The following is a 17659-nucleotide window of genomic DNA, read 5'->3' as shown; positions in this document are numbered from 1 at the left end:
GCTACGTGATCTGAGTATGGACTCAGATAACCCAGTTCAAAGCAGATACTGTGGGATTTTCTGCCTTGATTTTCTGGGATACAGGGCTGTGTGGAAGGGTGCTTAACCTCATGGTTTTTTTTTAATTGTGTCAGGAGCAAACCAAAACAGTTGTATTGCATTAAAAACAAACAAACAAACAAACAAAACACAAAGTTTGCAGGCTTGGTATTCTATTGAATGTCCTTTGACCAGTATCTGGCCACTTGGAGTGCTTCTGGTGTTGCCGCAAGAAGATCCTCCATTGTGCATGTGGCAGGGCTCAGGTTGCATTGCAGCAAGTGGTCAGTGATTTGCTCTTCTCCACACTTGCATGCCGTGGATTCTACTTTGTGGCCCAATTTCTTGAGGTTGGCTCTGCATCTCGTGGTGCCAGAGCGCAGTCTGTTCAGTGCCTTCCAAGTCGCCCAGTCTTCTGTGTGCCCAGGAGGGAAGTCTCTCATTTGGTATCAGCCATTGGTTGAGGTTCTGGGTTTGAGCCTGCCACTTTTGGACTCTCGCTTGCTGGGGTGTTCCTGCGAGTGTCTCTGCAGATCTTAGAAAACTATTTCTAGATTTAAGTCGTTGACGTGCTGGCTGATACCCAAACAGGGGATGAGCTGGGGATGTCTCTGCCTTGGTCTTTTCACTATTGGCTGCTACTTCCCGGCGGCTGTCAGGTGGTGCAATACCGGCTAAGCAGTGTAATTTCTCCAGTGGTGTAGGGCGCAGACACCCCGTGATAATGTGGCATGTCTCATTAAGAGCCACATCCACTGTTTTAATGTGGTGAGATGTGTTCCACACTGGGCATGCATACTCAGCAGCAGAGTAGCACAGCGCAAGGGCAGATGTCTTCACTGTATCTGGTTGTGATCCCCAGGTTGTGCCAGTCAGCTTTCGTGTGATATTGTTTCTAGCACCCACTTTTTGCTTGATATTCATTCAACGCTTCTTGTAGGTCAGAGCACGGTCCAGAGTGACTCCCAGGTATTTGGGTGCGCTGCAATGCTCCAGTGGGATTCCTTCCCAGGTAATCCTCAGAGCTCGGGATGCCTGTCTGTTCTGAAAGGCACGTCTGTGTTTTAGATGGATTAGGGATCAGTTGGTTTTCCCTGTAATAGGCAGTAAGAGCACCTAGAGCTTCGGAGAGCTTTTGTTCAACCATTTCAAAGCTCCCTGCTTGAGCAGTGATGGCACGATCATCAGCATAGATGAAACTCTCTGTCCCTTCTGGCAGTGGCTGGTCATTTGTGTAGATGTTGAACATGGATGGAGCAAGCACGCTCCCCTGAGGAAGGCCGTTCTTCTGTTTCCGCCATCTGCTTCTCTGGCCCTGGAACTCAACAAGAGAGGTGAGAAGGCCGGTATATCAAACTTTTAAATAAATAAATAAATTCTCAACAAATGGGGCGCGTGGACGTTTCTGTGAAGCGCGGATTGCAATGTGGCGCGCGCTCTCTCTCCTCCTCCTCCCCCCTTCCTCCTCTCCCCTTGGAGGAAGAGGCCTGAATGGACGCGGAGGAGGGGTGGGCGCCACGTCGCCACCCGAAGAGGGGGAGGAGGGGGCGGGGCTTCGTCATTGGCTTTGGAGACTTCGCGTTGAGATTGGACGGGCTTCTCCTTCGGGCGGGACTTTGAATTGTTGCATAGGCACGCGCAGAGAGGCCGGCCTATCCAGCCCTGTGGGAGAAGCCTCGCCTCTGAGGGAAGCGGGGGGCCGGCGTTGGTCTCTCTCTCTCTCTCTCTCTCTCGGCCCGCCATGCCGTCCGGCCGCCCCCACTCGCCGCTCTTGCTGGCGCTGCTGGTGAGCTGCGTGGCCTGCCAGGCCCCGCCAGTGCCGGAGGAGGAGGCCTGGGACGGGCAGGACGTGCGGGTGGAGCGGAGCGAGGTGCCCCCTCAGTGCCCGCGCAGCGCCCGCGCAGGAGACTTCGTGCGCTACCACTACCTCGGCGCCTTCCCCGACGGGGCCCAGTTCGACTCCAGGTAGCCCGTCTCCTCCGGGGAAACGAAGGGGGAGCCTGTGGCCCAGGCTTGTTTCCTCCCTGGATTATCTGGTACTCTTTAGGACCCAGAAGAGGAATGGGCAAACTTGGGCCCTCCCTCCAGGTGTTTTGGACTCCAACTCCCAGAATTCCTAACAGCCTCAGGCCCCCTCCTTTTCCCCCCTCAGCCGCTTAAGCGGGGGGAAAGTCACATTCAAAGCACCCCGGCTGAGGGGGAAAAAGGAAGGGGCCTGAATTCTGAGGTGCCCAGAATTGTGTCCAATTCTGGGCACTACAATTCAAGAGAGATATTGACAAGCTGAAATGTGTCCAGAGGAGAGCGACTAAAATGATAAAAGGTCTGGAGAACAAGCCCTATGAGGAGCGGCTAAAGGAGCTGGGCATGTTTAGCCTGAAGAAGAGAAGGCTGAGAGGGGATATGATAGCCATGTATGTGAGAGGAAGCCATATGTGAGAGGAAGCCACAGGGAGGAGGGAGCAAGCTTGTTTTCTGCTTCCTTGGAGACTAGGACGCGGAACAATGGCTTCAAACTACAAGAGAGGAGATTCCATCTGAACATGAGGAAGAACTTCCTGACTGTGAGAGCCGTTCAGCAGTGGAACTCTCTGCCCTGGAGTATGGTGGAGGCTCCTTCTTTGGAAACTTTTAAACAGAGGCTGGATGGCCATCTGCCAGGGGTAATTTGAATGCAACATTCCTGCTTCTTGGCAGGGGGTTGGACTGGATGGCCCATGAGGTCCCTTCCAACTCTTTGATTCTATGATTCTATGAGGCTGTTAGGAATTCTGAGAGTTGGAGTCCAAAACACCTGGAGGGAGGGCCCAAGTTGGCCCATACCTGACTAGAATCATAGACCTCGTGGGCCATCCAGTCCAACCCCCTGCCAAGAAGCAGGAAACTCACATTCAAAGCACCCGGACAGATGGCCATCCAGCCTCTGTTTAAAAGCTTCCAAAGGAGGAGTCTTCACCACACTCCGAGGCAGAGAGTTCCACTGCTGAACAGTTCTCACAGTTAGGAAGTTCTTCCTAATGTTCAGGTGGATTCTCCTTTCTTATACTTTCTAGAAACTACTTTGATTTTTTTAGACATTTCTTTTAAGTTTCTTTGAAAGGAGCCCCCAGTGGTGCAGTGGGTTAAACCCCTGTGCCGGCAGGACTGAAGACCAACAGGTTGCAGGTTCGAATCCGAGGAGAGGCGGATGAGCTCCCTCTATCAGCTCCAGCTCCCTATGTGGGGACATGAGAGAAGGATGATAAAAACATCAAAAAATCATCCAGGCGTCCCTTGGGCAACGTCTTTGCAGACTGCCAATTCTCTCACACCAAGAGTCACTCCTGACACAACAAAACCTTTGAAAAGCTGCATGAGCACAGAGATCTCAGACAAAGAGATCTTACAATCTTATTTATTTATTTATTTATTTGCTATATTTATATACCGCCGTTTCTCAGCCTAGCCGGCGACTCAACGCGGTTTACAACATAATATAACAATCAACAGTATACAGTTAAAAGCATAAAAAACAAAAAACATAAAAACACAATTCATGCATCAATACCAATCCAGTTCGACTCTTAACTAAAAACGTGATCCAGTTCGTCATCCATGTTGCCAGTCCTTTAGTCAGTTACCATTCGTTGCATTGGGTTAACCAAATGCCTGCTTAAACATCCAGGTCTTCAATCTTCTTCGGAATATCATCAATGAAGGGGCTGATCTTTAGTTTGAATCATCTTTATTTCTGTTCTCTCCCCCATCTCCCCAAAAGGACTCTGGGTGGCTCACAGAATAAGTAAATCCAATATATAAACTATACAAAATGAACAACAAGTTAATAAATGAAAAACAAAATAAAATGAAAGCTGTAGTAATAATAATAATCCTTATTTATATTCCGCTCTAGCTCCCCAAAGGGACTTAGGGCAGATTCCAAACATAAAAGGCAAATATTCAATGCCTGAATACAACAACAATACATCCATGCTAACAAATTTATAAAACCCAATATATAAATACGAATTGTAACTTAACAAACTAAAATTATATAAAATGCACAGCCTTTTATAACAGACATAAGACAAAACATCAAATACCCAAGTATAGCCATAAAGCAAAGACTTCGTCCTCATTAAGGGGGATATTACAAATCATTTTCAAAGGCCTTCAATTCCTTAAAAATCGTGAGGGTGGCTGCTTGTCTGATCTCCCTTGGGAAGGTGCTCCAGAGCCAGAGAGCCACTCTTGAGAAGGCCTTCTCTCTTGCCCCACAAGCCTGGCTTGTGATGGGGGCAGGATTGAGAGGAGGGCCTCCCCCTCCCCAGATTCATAAAGGGAGATGCAGTCACAAAAATAGGCAGGACCTGAACCATATAGGGTTTGAATTGGGCCCAGAAGCAAATAGGCTGTTGGAAGAAGCAATCTTCTCAAGCCTCCTCTATGTGATGTTTTTCTGTTTTTATAATGTGTTGTTTTATAACATGAAGTATATGTCTTACTTTGATTTGCAGTTTCCTTATCTCTGTATACCTAAAGCAGTGGGAGGGGCTGCAGGTCACGTGACTGACTCCATGACAGTTTGTGTTGTGCCTTGAATGAGCTTGAGTATAGAAGTCTGTCAGAGTGCAGAACCTCATGTTAGGAAGTTTGAAACTGTTGAAGCTTGTGTTTTTATTTGAAAGTAAACTCTTATTAAAGAGAGCTGTATAAAGAAACATAGTTTATGAAGAACTGTTAAAGATTGTAAGTTCAAGATACAAACTCTGAAACATTACTGAAGTTTTTAACCCTTGACAAGAAATGTGCCAGGCTTCCAACTCCTTAAAAATTGTTAAATACATGAAGTTATCAGTACACAAAACTTGTTATCTTTAAAAGAAGTCTACTTGCATCATTGTCTGCTGAAAGCATCAAACAGAAACAAAATCTCTGCATGCTCAGCAAACATCGTTACCAAAGTTGCACAGGTGAATCGGGCTGTTACTCCTAATCAGTTATCCTTAAATAGTGATCTAGTCTATTAATCCTGATCCTTTTCAATCCTTTTCATCACAAAACAAAACTGCAGGGCAAAGTGTGGGTGTTTTTGGTGTTCCGCGACCTTTTTGCAAATTGGTAGAATGGAGCTTGTAGATCATCAGTAAATTTTCAGAACCTCTGAATTAGATAAATTAATGGAGGATTGGCCATCCATAGCTCTTAGCCACTGTAAATGGAGAAAAGAAAATTAATGTAAACAATATGTTAAATAAGTTACACATAAATATGTAAGTGACCTTTTTACATTTCTTTCTAGCTATGATAGAGGCTCCACATTCAACGTGGTTTTGGGTAAAGGTCAACTTATTCCTGGAATGGACAAAGCTCTGATTGGCATGTGTGTGAATGAGAGGCGTTTTGTAAAAATTCCACCCCATCTTGGATATGGAAGCGAAGGGGTTGGTAAGTATCATATCCTGTTTATAAAGCATGAATTTAGATGTTATGAATCAAGGCGGATTGAATAACTTCAACTTCAGTGAAAGGATGTTGGAAGTGATGGGGATGAAACTGGTACCAGCATCCCCAACATGCTATCATATACTGTGGTGGCTAGAGAATGACTCTAGAGACAACTGTGTTTGGCTCCGAGAGGTCATAAGAATCAAGGCAGTGTGTGAGGAAGAAATAAGATAAATGCTTACAGCACAACATATACTATTTTCCAACTCACCCTTCCTGTATTGTCTTGACTTTGAGGATCCAGTAATGCGAACCATCTAAAAATAGCACCAAAGAGTTTTCTGTAGCAGCTGCCCTCCAAAGCAAAACAGGCTCTTCTGAGTGTAGCAGGAGTGACACATTATCTGTCCCTATGTACCCACGCTTTCTACTACAGCTGGCCTTGTATGTATCAGTTGATCTGAAGGCATAGATAAGTTAGGAAGTTGAATCAGAGTGATGGAGCTGCTGCTTCCACATGTTTATTATAAAGTATGGACTTCCGAGCAACATAGGTAGGGCCTTTGGGTGTGATCCTGCTCCCTTCTGCTCGACATGTTTAGATCCACAGTTAAAGAAAGAAAGAAAGTTGTATGTTAGCAAAGGGGAGCAAAGGAAGAGAGGCTCCATTGTTCTGCTTCTGCAGCTACAGCCATATATTGGATTTAATCTGTAAAGTTTTAAATACACCATTGCTCCTTTGTCTGCATGTTATTGATAACCATATTGAGTACTATTTTTAGCAGAAAAGTAGGAGGTAAATTTTATAAGTAAATGAACATGGTTGAAAAAAGCCTTGATATTTCTGTTGTGAATATGAGATTTCTAGATAAGTTTAGAAAAGCAAGGACTAGTGCTTGGTGAGGACATTGAATTTTGTCTTTTGTTCGTATATTTTAAATAATATATTTTACATCCACAGCTGGTGTAGTTCCTCCAAATTCAATACTTCATTTTGATGTTCTTATGGTTGACATTTGGAATTCTGAAGATCAAGTTCAGATTCAAACTTACTATACGCCAGAAAATTGTACAAGGACAATCCAGGTGTCTGATTTTGTAAGGTACCACTACAATGGGACATTTCTTGATGGAACACTATTTGATTCAAGGTAAAGTTAACAGAACATTTTTATTTATTTTTATGGAAAAGTGCATACACACACCTTTATCTTTAGGAAACATTTTTGAGGATAGCCTTGCAGCAAAATACTACAAAATACAAAATCCATAAAACAGTGATACCTGAAGGCACATGCCACTGCTCACTTTGACCATGTGAGGATTAGAAAATCAAGAGCAGTAAAACATATGGACCCCCCTGCACTGACCATTAAGGCAGACTCAAGGCTTTTTTGTGACCCAATAGGATTGATAACAATTTGTGAGCAAGACCCAAAAGAGCTACTGCCTGTCAGAATGCATAATTCTGAGTTAATATATCAAATAGTCCAATGCAGTATAAAAATGAGTTTCATATGTTGCTCTAGCAACAAAAGCTTTAAAGGTAGAATGTGAATTCCTTCCAAAATTAGTGCTATTGCCTTGACTTTTGCTATGGTTTTATTAATATGAAACTTTGTTATATGCAAATCTATATAGTAGATTGATCCTACTTTACTCAAATTTTCCAAGATCTCATTCAGATGTTGGTAGAATGAAGCTGACCACTATAAGTAACTTGTACTTGTTTATATGTTCAGTCACAACAGGATGAGAACATATGACACCTATGTGGGAATCGGCTGGCTCATCCCTGGTATGGACAAAGGTCTCCTTGGAATGTGTGTAGGAGAAAAGCGCATAATCACAGTGCCACCATTCCTGGCATATGGAGAAGATGGAGATGGTAAATGCCAATATTGCTTAGACTCATAATCACTGAGAAAGTTATTATAATATATAAACTGACAGGAAATAATTTGAAAAAATGTGAATCTGGAGTGTTTTTATAGGAAGCAACTGTTCATTCATTAATCATAATGTTTGATTGTAGAAATGTTGCTTCTTAGTTTCTTAATAGTTTTCCAGCTAAATTATTAGAATTACCATTTTTTAACAAAATAATATCATTTAACATTTTCTACACTTTTTCCTTAAACCACAATTATTGATAGGATTTGTGGGATCGATTAGAACCATAAATGCACATCCAGCTGCTAATCTTAACTGGTAGACCAGTAAAATCAATGAGAGCATTTAGATGATGATTTGGACAAGCAATTAGGAATAATTTGGCAGTTGCAAGAAAACCAAGCATAATGATGGTACTTACAGAGGAAGGACTCGGGATATAGTTCTTCGTTCACTTCCCTGGAATGACATCCCAGAGTGAACATGCATATGCAAGCTTGGGCTGCAAGTAATAGTAACGTATTCTATAATCTAGATTGTAATAGGAGATGGTGTTTCTCACACTAATTAATAAATGTTGCTTTAGATACGGCTTTGGGGGAAAAATAAAACTTTTATGTTTGTATGAAATTGATATGTGGGCACATTATGTGTCATATTAGCAGAATTTCTAAATAAGTACACTGCTTCCCACTTTGCACACAGGCAAAGAAATCCCTGGACAAGCTTCTCTTGTTTTTGATGTGGTTCTGCTGGACCTTCACAACCCCAAAGACACTATCACTGTGGAAAAACAATATGTGCCTGAGTCTTGTGAGCGCCAAAGCCAAGTTGGGGACTTCCTAAGATACCATTATAATGGCACACTGCTGGATGGCACATTGTTTGATTCCAGGTAACCAGATAATTCAACAAGTAGTTCCTCCATCTACTCTTGGCAATCATTGGTTGCCTTTTGGCAGCTATCTTGAAAAATCTTTATGTAATAGAAAGGAAACTTAGAAACAACATTTCTGAAATTGGATAATTAATTCAGTGCACTTACATTTGATAGGAAACATCTTGAACTTTCTTATTTTGATTTTGCCTTTGCGACAAGAGATTAAAATAACAGTACAGAAACTGGTATTGTGCATTGTTGTTTTTTTAAAAATAGCTAACAGACAACAATGTAAAAAATTCAAGCATATGAAAAATTACAAGCATTTAGATAGTCTTCTTTTAGAGAAGGCATGGGCAAACTTTGGCGCTCCAGGTGTTTTGGACTTCAACTCCCACAATTCCTAACAGCCTACCGGCTCTTGGGAATTGTGGGAGTTGAAGTCCAAAACACCTAGAGGGCCGAAGTTTGCCCATGCCTGTTTTAGAGCAATTATAGTCTGCAAATTTTTGTGTTTTATATTGCCAAGTTAAGAGATAGTGATATGGTACTGCAATCTAATTTGTAGTAAAAAAGCACCCTGTTTTATGCATTTATACTGTTTTACACATAGTATGTCAATTATGCTAAATTAGAATAGGTTGCCTTTCTGAATTGTATGTACATACTTAACTTGTTACAGTGACATGAACTTATGAATATGCTGCTAGCAAGAGAAGTATTTTAACACATCGTAGTGATTAGAATTAAATTATTTCCCTGATGTTTGGAGAAAATTGCACCCAAATCACATCAGGGAAATAATTTAAAATTGGGAACTGGAAGGCTTCAGGGGAAGGCAGAGTACTTTGAGGCCCATGGAAGGGATCAGATGCCTCACTTTTCTCATTCCTGTTGAATGCTCATTTAAGTAGCAGCTTTATTATATTTGTGATTAGTTTCTCACAAATATTCCAGTTAGATGTTTGTGTCATAGGGGAAAAGACCTGCATTATCTCCATACATTCCCAGCCCCAGCACATGTATGAACAGGCCTTTCTTCCTCAAATCAAGTATTTCTGAAAATGGAAACTACATTCTTTTCTTAAGTATGGGACATCAGTCCCATACTTTTTGACTCCTACATTTTCTACACATATTCCCCAGCTGTTGACAGCAGATTTGTACAGTCTTACTGTAAAAAAAAAGTTTAACTCATCTTTAGCATAGTTAATCGCTCTTTAGTCCTTTCTAGACCATTCTTTCTGTGATGTTTTTGTTTCCTGTTTTGTGTTTTTGCTTCTGGTATTACTGGATCACTTTTTGTATCAGTTGCTCCATTATACCTTCGCCTTTCTTCTTATTGGAAAACAGGAGAGATAAACTAAAGATATAGTGAAAATTATTATTAAGAATGTCATAGAGAGCAATGTGCAGATTATAAAACAACTTAACACTATATTTGATATAGTGTTAAGTTAGCTTTCAATGTCTTGTTGCTGATTGTGGCCTCAATAAAGCAAAATGTTTTCTGTAGTTACTCTCGGAACCGAACATATGATACATACATTGGGAAAGGTTATGTGATTGCTGGGATGGACGAAGGCTTGCTTGGTGTATGCATTGGAGAGAAGAGGAGAATAACAATCCCACCTCATCTTGGGTATGGAGAAGAGGGAAGAGGTGAATATAGATTTGTATTTAGCACATTCTTTCCGAGTACCGCTGTCCAAGCATTTCTTTATTTACCATACTTGTACCCACCCTTCTCACCCCAAAGGGGACTCAGAGTGGCCTTACAAAGGCAACATTTTGATGCCACATATACATATACATATTGATAAATAAACAAATGGATTAAAATTCAAACCATAAATATTAAAATATCAATTAAAATCACACAATCCGAGTCATATTCCAGGACTAATCCAAGTTGTCATGTTATTTTGTAAGCTCATATTGCACTGCTTCAATTCACTGACCAAAAGCTTGGTCCAAAGCCATGTTTTTAGTTTTTTCCTGAAGGTCAGGAGAGAGGGGCTGGGGAGGGAGTTCCACAGCCAAGGGACCAACACTGAGAGGGCCCTGTCTCTTACCCCATCAGTCGTGCTTACGAGTAGCCTCTGAGGTGGATCATAAAGGGAGATATGTTCAGACAGGTAGAAGCTGGGCTAGAACAGTTTAGGGATTTATAGGCTAAAGCCAGCACTTTGAATTGTGCTCGGAAGCAGACTGGCAGCTACTGGAGCTAGCATAACAGGGGGGTTGTGTGCTCCCTATACACTTCTCCATTGGACCACTTGAAGCTTCTGAACAGTCTTCAAAGGCAACTCCAGATAGAGCATATTGCAGTAATCTATTCGGGATGTAACAAGAGTATGGACTACCATGGCCAAGTTTGACCACGGTCCCGTCCCCCCCAAATATCAGGTTTGATAGATATTGCTGATAGTCGAAGTAATCAATCAAACATTGGGGAGATCAATATGGGCTGAGTAGCATAGTTTTACATAGAACTATAGTATCAGCTTCACTCCTACATTTTCTACACATATCTTATTTATTGATACTTTTTTGAAATATGCTTTGTTTTAATACTTCTCTAGGAGCAAAGCTTTCTGTTCATGTTATGCCTTATCATTACAGGGAACATTCCAGGATCTGCTGTGCTGGTCTTTAACATCCATATAATAGACTTCCACAACCCTTCAGATTCTGTTGCTATTACCACCCATTACAAACCCAGTAACTGCTCAGTTTTGAGCAAAAATGGTGATTACTTGAAGTATCACTATAATGCCTCGCTCCTAGATGGTACTTTGTTAGACTCAACGTAAGTATCTAATTTATTATATAATTTTAGAGTATTCAGGCTTGGAGAATAATAAAGATAAATCAGTTTTTGCGGCTTAATTTTATATAATATGTGTATTTCATTAAAGCATGTTAGAGGGAAAGGTAGTGGAGTTAGGAAGGAATAAACTAGACCAGGAATGATGTCCCTTGAGTTCAGAGCTTCTTAAACCTGGGGTCCTGACCGCATTTGGGGTCCCCTAACTAAATTTGGGGGGTTGTTATGGGTGCCTCATGTCCCTTGCCACCCTGCTTTTACTTCTATAAAGGATTAGGTATAGAGTGTGCACACCATTTTTAATTCTGTGGCTGCCTGCTGAAGAATTTTGGGTTTTGTCATTTAGTGAGGCACAGGATCTCTCCAAACTGTATAAAAGCGCCTCCCTAAATTACAGACCCCAGGATTCTGCAGGAGGCAGCAACAAGATTTGAAGTAGTATGTGTGTCCTTGGGTATCTCCTTCTCTGGAACTGTTTAGGCAGAGGCTGGGTGGCCAACTGTCAGTAAGGCTTTGACTAGTTAGCATAGCAAAAGTGGGGTTGGATTGGATAGCCTTTTTTGGTGTCTTCCAGCAATAGGAGTCTATGCGACTCTGATAGGAGCAAGAAGGGGTTGAGTATGGCTCCATTTCAGGCCCATGGCCTGCTCTGCAACCTGAGACTTTTCAAGTTGGAGGCATGGACCCCAAATTTCTTTATTTGTAGTATTTATATTCCGCCCTTCTCACACCAAAGGGGACTCAGAGCGGATCACATAATACTTTCAGAATACGACAAACATTCAATGCTGTTATGCACTGACAAGACAGGCAAGGGTCCTAGCTAGAGATAGAAATATAGGCATACCCATCATCGACATCTTGGAGACTGTGCTTGGTTCTGGCCACGGAAAGGTGCTGTCATTCCATCTCCTGCCAAAAAGCTTTTGTTTGTAAACTTCCTCCTTGATTGGATCACCGGTATTTTTCTGGCATTTCCTTGTGGGTGCCTTTAAATACCTCCCTGTTTAAAGTGGTACCAATTTATCTACTCACAATTGCTGTTTTTGATCTGTTAGGTAGGGAGAAGCTGGGCTGAAGGTCAGGAGCTCACCCTGACCTGGGCTTCAAACTGTCAACCTCTCAATTGGCAAGATTTATTACTGCAGCTGGCAGTTAACCTGCTGTACTAAAGCCCGGCCCTCATTGTGGTTCACTAATTCAGTGGAAAAATTGAGAGCCAACAAAGTATATTTTGCCACTTGAGCCTGCCAGCAAGAATGCCAACATGGCATGAAAAACATCAAAGGTGTTCTATGCCTTGTAGTATCAAATAGTCATCCAATATTTAATTCTTTATATAAAAATATAAAGCATAGCCACCTCATTAGTATGCAAACTGTTTTTCATCTTTAATAAATGGTAACATTCTGTTTAGCAAAGAACGGGTTTAAATAAATTTCTGTATTATTTATTGTCAGTAAATGCTTTATTCGTATGACTATTTTATAGACTTATTACCCGGGGCCATGTGAAATGTTTCCATAAAAGTGGGGTCGCAAGAGGAAAACTTTTAAGAAGCTCCACTCTAGATATTAGTGGATGCAGATTATCACACAAAAATGATCACATGTGGGAAAATGCCAGAATGCCAGAAAGTGACATTCCAATTCTGTTGCCAGCATATTTCAGTTTGAAAACCATTATGTTCTTTTTTTCAGGGTTAGCCTTGGGAAAACTTATAATATAGTTCTAGGTTCTGGGCAAGTTGTATTGGGCATGGATATGGGTCTCAGAGATATGTGTGTTGGAGAGAAAAGGACAGTTATTATTCCTCCCCATCTTGGTTATGGAGAAGCTGGAGTTGGTAAGTATGTAATGTTTTGCATAGCTTCAATTGTTTATTGTATTGAAACTTAAGAGGCCAGTGGAAACTGATGCACGAACATGGTTTGCAATCTTCCAAATTGGGTTACAATAGTTAACTCCTGTGATGCATCTTATCTTTATTGTTCAAATATATTAATTGGTCCTTGGGCACAATGTTGGATTTTAATTGTAATACTATATACTGCAATTTGTTTTTAAAAATTGCTTAAAATTAAAACCTGAAGCATGCTGGGAAAATAGGGGAAAAATCCAACTTTTTTATCTCTGTAGGTAATTAATTGTATGGATGAAATAATATCTAGTAGCAGCTAGATAACTTTCCTTTGCTTGTAGTGTATGAATTAGATATGCCGCATCTCCATGCCCTCACTAGCTAAATTGGTTCCAATAAAACAATGTTACTTTTTTTATACAGAAGGAGAAGTCCCTGGTAGTGCCGTATTAGTTTTTGACATTGAACTGCATGATTTGGTATCAGGATTACCAGAAGGTTACATGTTTGTATGGCATGATGAGGTATCTCCCAAACTCTTTGAAGAAATAGATAAGGATCACAATGGAGAAGTTCTTCTTGAAGAGGTAAGATTTGGGTTTTTAAAATTTCTTTGCAAATATGTTTTTTGATAGCTGGCAGCAATACAATGAATGGAAGAAATTATATCTTGAATTAAGCCAGGGTGAGTGAACCTGTGGCCTCCTAGATGTTAATGAGATATTATTCCCATCAATCCCAGTCAACAAGAGATGATGCTGGAATTAATTTGGCTTGCTTCTGCTTTCAGCAAAGGATTTCTGTTTGGGTTGACATTGTGAAAGAGAAGGATTTCTGAAAAATGGAACCAACATAGTTGGACATTCTACATAGATGCAGAGATCTGCACATGCTTCCAGATCTGGTTCAACAAATCTGCACAATCAAGCCATAGAGAGTGTCTGCTTTAAATTATGTTCAATGGCACTGAAAATTATTAAAAAATCACCAGTGCTTTCACTGAAGATGTAAATTTTAACGCCCATTAGGATTTTGCTAAATACCTTTTGCAACTTTTTTGTCCAACAGAAGTGACTATATTTCCAAATTTTCCTATTTTTATCTTATACCCTGAGTGAGTCATGGTGAGATGGCAGAGGCTGTTTGAAGTTTGATGCCCTAATGAGTTAATCTTGGATTTCGACATAGTCTGCGCCTAGATTGTCAAATTAATTGAGTTTGATACCACTTTAACTGCCATTGCATAATAGTCTCCACATAACAACTGCACCCCCATTTTGGGGGAAGCAAAAATGGTATTGTTATGTTCCTTGCATAATAGTCTCAGAGCCCTTTGGGGCGATTCTCTTTTCCTTCCTTCTTTCTCCAAAGGGAAACCAGTTTTAAAAAAACCCTGAAATTGAGGTCTCTAGAACTCAGATCTTCTCTCCTCCTCTAAAGAGTTCAGTTTCAGATTTTGTAAACTGTCTTGCCTTCGGAGAAAGAAGGAAGGGAAGGGGAATCTTCCTTCCTCTAAGACAAGGATGTTTTAAAAAACAAACATGAATGGAGCTGTTTGTTTGATGCTAGGTCATCCCTCCAGCTCCTGTCTTGGAGGTAAGGCAGTTTATTTTTTTAAAAAAAACCAAATGGAGAATTAAAGGCAGACTTTTTGTGTAATAGTCACACTCCCTTTGGATAAAAAAGTGTGACTATTATGCAATAAAATACAGTATAGGCAGTCCCCGAGTTACAAACATCTAACTTACAAACAACTCAGTTACAACAGGGCTGCGACAACAGACGTGAGAGAAATATACCCCTAGGAAGGAAAATTTACCCCTAGGAAGGAAAAACTCTTGGAACAGTTATTATGGAGGAAATGTGTCTAGAAAGTTGAAGCTTACTTACCAATCCTTGTTTCTACAACATGCCAAATTTTTCAAAATATAATCTCTACAGGGACAGAAAGTGTCGCAGACAGCAAAACAAACACTACAGGGGTGTTAACCCTTCCCTATGTTATCAAAATCTCCATCTCCCCCTCTCCTATATAGGGCTGGAGTTACACTTAAGAAATGTATCTGTTCTGACTTACAAACAAATTCAACTTAAGAACAAACCTACATAACCTATCTTTTTCAAAACTTGGGGACTGTCTGTAGTTTCTTTAGGCAGCAGCAGCCTTTGGCAGAAAAGGCTAAAGGCCTTGTAAAGCTACAACTCCTATTGTCTCATAGCATTGAGCCATGACAACTACAGTGGTCTTGCACTGCATTAATTCTACAGTGTGTAGATAGTTTTGCTTAGAACAGGCATATGAAATTGACAAGATTTAAATATATTATAAGTGACATCACTCCCATTCATTTCAACAAATACACTTTAAGCTTGGATCCAATCCACTGCAAGAATTGGACTTTATCATTGTACATGAATGTGTGAGAGTACATTAAGATCCCAAGATATCAGTTGTGAGCATTTCTAAGAGTTTTACCTCCCTTTAATTTTTAAATCCTAGTTTACTACCTATATCGATGAACAAGTAAAGTCTGGCAAAGGAAAGCTAGCTCCCGGCTTTGATTCCGAAACCATCGTGAAAAATATGTTCACCAATCAGGACCGAAATGGTGATGGCAAGATTACAGCTGAAGAATTCAGACTGAAAGACCAGGAGCCAAAGGAGCATGATGAACTGTAGGGGAGTTTTTTTTATGTTTATAAGTGCCGAACTGCTGCTAGAGTGTATGCAGCACAGAAGTGGTTTGAATTTTGTGTTCATACCTTCAGGCAAGTACACCTGTTTCTATGTGAACTCCAGGTTAAGTTAAGTTATATAATGGAAAACCTTTCTTTCATGGGGTCTGTATTGTGCATTATAAAGTGCCTTCAAATTGGTTTTAGTGACTTTAGAAGTTTAGAAGTACACAATTTGAAACATAGAATTTCCGGAGAAGGTTGTGGTCCAGGGTACAAGATCAATTAAAAATTATCTGCATCTTGCACTGTTGGTACTCTTCAACCACATGCTTCTGTATCACAGATGTGCATAATCTAGTGTTTTAAGACAGATTCCTAGAATCTGCTCAACTAACAAAAACTATTTATTTTTGCTTAGTAAAAAGAAATCCTGTTTGAGGGAAATCCCCCTACTAATCATTTCGAAAGTCAATGCTCAACTTGCATATTACCAGTCTATAAAAAGTTGTATTGGTACCTGGGCTTTATGCTTGTCTTGGTATGGGCAACAAGTATAAAATATTTTATATAAAATATAAAAAAGTGCTCATCCTTTCGATGAAGGGTACAGAAAGTGCTTCCGTCACTTCTGGGCTGTCATGTACTCCATGGTCAAATTGATCACCTCCCAATGCTTCTTGGGGCAATTTGATCCTTGGGACCATTTCTGGGATACCAGAGGTTCCTCCACAAAACCTAAGTCAGTTTCTATTGAGAAAAAAACCCTCTGTTGATCTTGAAAAGGTACAGAGAAGACCAGAATAATAGAAAACATAGAAAATGTTTTAACACATCCTATGAATCATTAGCTATCTGAACAACAAAGTTGTTTTTTTCAGGGAAATTCAGATCAGTGTAGACCAGGCAGGGACTAACTTTGGTCCTCCAGGTGTTTTGGACTTCAACTGTTAGGAATTGTGGAAGTAAAAGTCCAAAATACCCGGACGGCTGAAGTTTGCCTTGCCTGATGTAAACTCATATAATGAAGCCCAATCTGCATTGTAATGGCAGTGTAAATAGAACCTAACATGCATATGAAACAGGTGGCTATCCATCTACTTATGGAGTAGTAACCATCAAGTAGGTTGAGAAATTTATTATAATTGGTCTTCAGGTTAAATCTCACACCTCACCTGCATTTTGTGGATGGGTTAATCTTTAAAGCAATGACAATAAATTATGGGAAAGGAACATAACCTCACTCACAGGGGCACTAATGAAAATTGACAATTTTATTTCCAGGGTAGTGAGAGTTCCTTTAACTTAGAATGGTGCTAGCTTTAAACTTGAGACAAGCATTTAAAATGGTTTTTTTTACAGAAAGTAAAGTTCTGGTTTTTTAAAACATATTTTGTAATACTAATATGCCACAAGGATTTGTCAAATGTGATAACATGCTGGTATTTTTATTAAATAAAATATTGACAGAAACCTTGTGCAAGATGCCTCCATGTATGTGTGAACAAGAGTGTGCAAAAGTTTAATGTTAACAATCTTGGTTTCAGTACCTTGTGAACCATGCATGTTGCTGGAATTGGAGCCAGACTTATGTGGGATCATATCATGTGCACAGAAGGAACTTTTTTCTTTGCCTTTTACTGGCCATCAACAAACAGAAGTCCTCAAAACTGATCACAGTTCATTAAGAATAGAAATTCAGTCTAAAATCTTCCCTTGCCAATATATATATATATATTAAAAAAAACAACAGAATTTCAGAACACAACCCCCACACCCTCAGATACGTGGAGCAATGCTGACATATACCTCCCACCTAGTTCCTTTTAAAATTGGAAGCCTTTAAAAACCCTTTTTAGAACAGGAAAGGCTAAAACGGGGAAATTGTCCTCCAGCTGCTGGTAAGGGTTCTTTGGGATGGGGGTACAAAAAAAAAAAGTAGGGATGCCTCAAAATGGCTTGAGAGTGCTTAATTTAGCACAATGACTGAACATTTTCTATCCTTCCCTCTGTGATAACAATTTGTCCCATTTTTTCAAAAATTTTGGAAGCA

The 17659-nt window shown here is 40.4% G+C and overlaps 1 protein-coding gene across 1 annotated transcript; it reads left to right on the top strand.

Annotated features, from left to right (window-relative positions):
* Nucleotides 1-1638: 1638 nt before the first annotated feature.
* FKBP9 (FKBP prolyl isomerase 9) lies at nucleotides 1639-17079 on the top strand. Its single transcript, XM_060781634.2, has 10 exons — nucleotides 1639-2004; nucleotides 5321-5466; nucleotides 6428-6617; nucleotides 7209-7354; nucleotides 8065-8254; nucleotides 9756-9901; nucleotides 10865-11051; nucleotides 12770-12915; nucleotides 13354-13517; nucleotides 15431-17079. The coding sequence occupies exons 1-10, from the start codon at nucleotides 1781-1783 to the stop codon at nucleotides 15608-15610; spliced, it is 1719 nt and encodes a 572-aa protein (XP_060637617.2). The 5' UTR covers nucleotides 1639-1780; the 3' UTR covers nucleotides 15611-17079.
* The last annotated feature ends 580 nt before the right edge of the window (nucleotides 17080-17659 follow it).

Source organism: Anolis sagrei, chromosome 6, assembly GCF_037176765.1.
Source record: "Anolis sagrei isolate rAnoSag1 chromosome 6, rAnoSag1.mat, whole genome shotgun sequence".
Taxonomy (NCBI): domain Eukaryota; kingdom Metazoa; phylum Chordata; class Lepidosauria; order Squamata; family Dactyloidae; genus Anolis; species Anolis sagrei.
Note: the sequence above shows the minus strand (reverse complement) of the source record. Positions and strands in the feature narration are given on the sequence as shown.

Bases quoted from the DNA above. Each gene is read 5' to 3' on its own strand.
- FKBP9 (XM_060781634.2), top strand. From the start codon at position 1,781: ATGCCGTCCGGCCGCCCCCACTCGCCGCTCTTGCTGGCGCTGCTGGTG. The intron at 7,355-8,064 runs GTAAATGCCAAT...CTTTGCACACAG, and splicing joins ATATGGAGAAGATGGAGATG to GCAAAGAAATCCCTGGACAA. The intron at 12,916-13,353 runs GTAAGTATGTAA...TTTTTTATACAG, and splicing joins TTATGGAGAAGCTGGAGTTG to AAGGAGAAGTCCCTGGTAGT.